This window comes from Procambarus clarkii, chromosome 40 (genome assembly GCF_040958095.1).
Source record: "Procambarus clarkii isolate CNS0578487 chromosome 40, FALCON_Pclarkii_2.0, whole genome shotgun sequence".
NCBI classification, from domain to species: Eukaryota; Metazoa; Arthropoda; class Malacostraca; order Decapoda; family Cambaridae; genus Procambarus; species Procambarus clarkii.
The window spans coordinates 33,562,498-33,567,322 of NC_091189.1; the positions used below are offsets into that span (position 1 = coordinate 33,562,498).

At 46.7% G+C, this 4,825-nt stretch overlaps 1 protein-coding gene across 1 annotated transcript in view; it reads right to left on the bottom strand.

Moving 5' to 3' along the window:
• The window catches only part of LOC123749651 (uncharacterized), a 26,059-nt gene extending 21,754 nt beyond the window's left edge, over positions 1-4,305 (bottom strand). Inside the window, exon 1 of the mRNA XM_069338552.1 lies at positions 4,134-4,305. Coding sequence (XP_069194653.1) covers positions 4,134-4,305 — 172 coding nt within the window. The remainder of the gene's footprint in view (positions 1-4,133) is intronic.
• Positions 4,306-4,825: the final 520 nt, after the last annotated feature.

Consider the following 4,825-nt stretch of genomic DNA (forward strand, 5'->3'; position numbering starts at 1 on the left):
TTTCCATATTCTGTGTGTGTGTGTACTCACCTATATGTACTCACCTATATGTGCTTGCAGGATCGAGCATTGACTCTTGGATCCCGCCTTTCTAGCTATCGGTTGTTTACAGCAATGACTCCTGTCCCATTTCCCTATCATACCTAGTTTTAAAAGTATGAATAGTATTTGCTTCCACAACCTGTTCCCCAAGTGCATTCCATTTTTCTACTACTCTCACGCTAAAAGAAAACTTCCTAACATCTCTGTGACTCATCTGAGTTTCCAGTTTCCACCCATGTCCCCTCGTTCTGTTATTATTACGTGTGAACATTTGATCTATTTCCACTTTGTCAATTCCCCTGAGTATTTTATATGTCCCTATCATATCTCCTCTCTCCCTTCTTTTCTCTAGTGTCGTAAGGTTCAGTTCCTTCAGCCGCTCTTCATATCCCATCCCTCGTAGCTCTGGGACAAGCCTCGTCGCAAACCTCTGAACCTTCTCCAGTTTCTTTATGTGTTTCTTCAGGTGGGGGCTCCATGATGGCGCGGCATACTCTAAGACGGGTCTCACGTAGGCAGTGTAAAGCGCCCTAAAAGCTTCCTCATTTAGGTTTCTGAATGAAGTTCTAATTTTCGCCAGTGTAGAGTACGCTGCTGTCGTTATCCTATTTATATGTGCCTCAGGAGTTAGATTAGGTGTCACATCCACTCCCAGGTCTCTTTCTCGAATCGTTACAGGTAGGCTGTTCCCCTTCATTGTGTACTGTCCCTTTGGTCTCCTGTCACCTGATCCCATTTCCATAACTTTACATTTACTGGTGTTAAACTCCAGTAGCCATTTCCCTGACCATCTCTGCAGCCTGTTTAAGTCCTCTTGGAGGATCCTACAATCCTCGTCTGTCACAACTCTTCTCATTAATTTTGCGTCATCTGCAAATCTGTGTGTGTGTGTGTGTGTGTGTGTGTGTGTGTGTGTGTGTGTGTGTGTGTGTGTGTGTGTGTGTGTGTGTGTGTGTGTGTGTGTGTGTGTGTGTACTCACCTAGTTATGCTTGCGGGGATTGAGTTTTGTCTCTTTGGTCCCGCCTCTCAACCGTTAATCAACTGGTGAGTTGATTGTGTCACCAGGCTGACAGTGTGTGTCACCAGGCTGCCAGTGTGTGTCACCAGGCTGACAGTGTGTGTCACCAGGCTGACAGTGTGTGTCACCAGGCTGACAGTGTGTGTCACCAGGCTGACAGTGTGTGTCACCAGGCTGACAGTGTGTGTCACCAGGCTGACAGTGTGTGTCACCAGGCTGACAGTGTGTGTCACCAGGCTGACAGGTTCCAGAGCCTATTGGGCTCTATCATATCTACACTTGAAACTGTGTATGGAGTCAGCCTCCACCACATCACTGCCTAATGCATTCCATTTGTCAACCACTCTGACACTAAAAAAAAATCTTTCTAATGTATGTGTACGTGTGTGTGTGTGTGTGTACTCACCTAGTTGTGCTTGCGAGGGTTGAGCTCTGGCTCAACCTGGTCGATGTCAACCTCAACAACTCTGGCTGGGTGTGTGTGTGTGTGTGTGTGTCTGTGTGTGTGTGTGTTTACTAGTTGTGTTTTTGCGGGGGTTGAGCTTTGCTCTTTCGGCCCGCCTCTCAACTGTCAATCAACTGTTTTACTAACTACTTTTTTTTTTTTTTTCCCACACCACACACACACACCCCAGGAAGCAGCCCGTGACAGCTGACTAACTCCCAGGTACCTATTTACTGCTAGGTAAAAGGGGCATTCAGGGTGAAAGAAACTTTGCCCATTTGTTTCTGCCTCGTGCGGGAATCGAACCCGCGCCACAGAATTACGAATCCTGCGCGCTATCCACCAGGCTACGAGGCCCCCACACCTCGTGTGTGTGTGTGTGTGTGTGTGTGTGTGTGTGTGTGTGTGTGTGTGCGTGTGTGTGTGTGTGTGTGTGTGTGTGTGTGTGTGTGTGTGTGTGTGTGTGTATGTATGTGTGCGTGTGTGTGTGTTAGAGGAGAAGAGAGCGTGTGAGCGCGTATGGAGGAGAGAGGACAGGTGAGGGCAGGTGTTGTTGAACACCTGCCCTCACCTGAGGCCTGGCAGCTGCCTCTGCCCCTCTCCTGTCGCCTCAGCCGCACCCTCCACACCTTCACCAATCTTTACTTGCTTGTGGTGTCTGTACTCACCTAGTTGTGCTTGCCGGGGTTGAGCTCTGGCTCTTTGGTCCCGCCTCTCAACTGTCAATCAACTGGTGTACAGATTCCTGAGCCTACTGGGCTCTATCAAATCTACATTTGAAACTGTGTATGGAGTCAGCCTCCACCACATGACTTCCTAATGCATTCCATTTATTAACTACTCTGACACTGAAAAAATTCTTTCTAACGTCTCTGTGGCTCATCTGGGTACTAAGTTTCCACCTGTGTCCCCTTGTTCGTGTCCCACCCGTGCTGAAGAGTTTGTCTTTGTCCACCCTGTCAATTCCCCTGAGAATTTTATAGGTGGTTATCATGTCTCCCCTTACTATTCTGTTTTCCAGGGACGTGACGTTCAACTCCTTCAGCCTTTCCTCGTAGCTCAATCCTCTCAGTTCCGGGACGAACCTGGTGGCACACCGCTCTAACTTTGTCTTGTGTTTAACTAGGTATGGACTCCAGGTTGGAGCTGCATAGTCCAGGATTGGTCTGACATAAGTGATATACAGGGTTTTGAACGATTCCTTACTCAAGTTTCTAAAGGCAGTTCTTATGTTGGACACCCTAGTATATGCCTCTGATGATATTCTTTTGATGTGGGCCTCTGGGGACAGGTTCGGTGTGATGTAAACCCCAAGATCTTTCTCTCTATTTGACTCTTGCAGGATTTCACCTCCCAAATGGTACCTTGTGTTCAGCCTCCTGCTCCCTTCGCCTAATTTCATTACCTTACACTTTCCTGAGTTGAACTTTAGCAGCCATTTTCTAGACCATTCCTCCAGTTTGCCCAGGTCATCCTGTAGTCTCTGTCTGTCTTCATCTGTCTTGATTCTTCTCATAATTTTTGCATCATCAGCAAACATCGAGAGGAATGAGTCTATACCCTCTGGAAGATCGTTCACATATATTAGAAACAGGATGGGTCCAAGTACTGAGCCCTGTGGGACTCCGCTGGTGACATCTCGCCACTCTGATGTCTCCCCCCTCACAGTTACTCACTGTTTCCTGTTGCTTAGGTACTCCCTTATCCACTGGAGCACCTTCCCTTTTACTCCTGCCTGTTGCTCCAACTTTTTTAACAGCCTTTGATGGGGTACTGTGTCAAAGGCTTTCTGGCAGTCCAGGAAAATGCAGTCGGCCCACCCTTCTCTTTCCTGCCTAATTTTAGTTGTCTGGTCATAGAATTTAATTAAACATGTGGGGCACGATTCAACATCTCTGAACCCATGCTCGTGGTGTGTTACAAAGCTATTTCCCTCCAGATGCTCTACGAGACTTTTCCTCACGATCTTCTCCATCACCTTGCATGGTATCATGGTATACAAGTTAGGGAAACTGGCCTGTTGTTCAGTGCTTCTTGCCTGTCCCTCTTCTTGTATATTGGGACTACGTTAGCTGTCTTCCAACTTTCTGGTAGGTCTCCTGTTTCCAGTGACCTGTTGTACACCATAGAGAGTGGCACACTTAGTGCTTCTGCACCTTCCTTTTGTATCCATGGTGAGATTCTATCAGGCCCAACAGCCTTTGTCACATCTAGCTCCAGCAGACACCTTTTGACCTCATCACTGGTGAGGTCAAATTCCTCCAAGGTTGCTTGGCTTGCCTCATCCTCATTTAGTGCAGAGGCTTCTCCTTGTTCTATTGTGAAGACCTCCTGGAATCTCTTGTTGAGTTCTTCACACACCTTGTCATTCTCTGTGTATCTGTTCTCCCCTTTTCTCAGTTTCATCACTTGTTCCTTCACTGCTGTTCTCCTCCTGATGTGGCTGTAGAGCAGCGTTGGTTGGGTCTTGGCTTTACTCGCGATGTCATTTTCATACTGTCTCTCTGCTTCCCTCCTCACTCTGAGGTACTCATTCCTGGCCCTCTGGTATCTCTCCCTGCTCTCCGGTGTTCTGTTATTCCTGCAGTTTCTCCATGTTCTTTTACTCATTTGCTTCACTACCTTACATTCCTGGTTGAAACATGGATTTTTATGTTGTTTTTCGTTTTTCTCCTTTTGGACGGGGATAAACTTATCTGCAGCTTCCTGGCACTTCTGGGTGACATAGTGCAGCATATCCTGTCCAGTCTTGTCTCTAAGATCTGTTTCCCATGGTATTCCCCTTAGGAAGTTCCTCATCTCGTCATATTTCCCTCTTTGGTAATTTAGTCTTTATCTCTTCTGATCCCAACCTTCGATAGGTTATTCCTACCTCCACCAAGTACTTAAATGTCAATACATTGTGGTCACTCATTCCTATGGGGGCTTCAAATTTGACTTCCCTTATTTCAGACTCATTCAGGGTGAATATCAAGTCGAGTCTAGCTGGTTCATCATTGACTCTTGCTCTTGTGGGTTCCCTGACGTGCTGACTTAGAAAGTTCCTTGTTGCCACTTCCAAGAGTAGCTCTCCATGTATCTGCACCTCCATGTGGGTCCCCATTCTTCCAGTCTATCTTTCCATGGTTGAAATCGCCTATGATTAAGAGCCTTGAGCCATTCCTGCAGGCAACTGAAGCTGCTCTCTCTATTATATTATTGGTTGCCATGTTGTTCCTATCAAACTCCTGTCTAGGTCTTCAATCATTTAGAAGAGGGTTGTAAATGACTACCACTATTATCTTAGGTCCACCCATTGTTATAGTTCCTTATACACTCC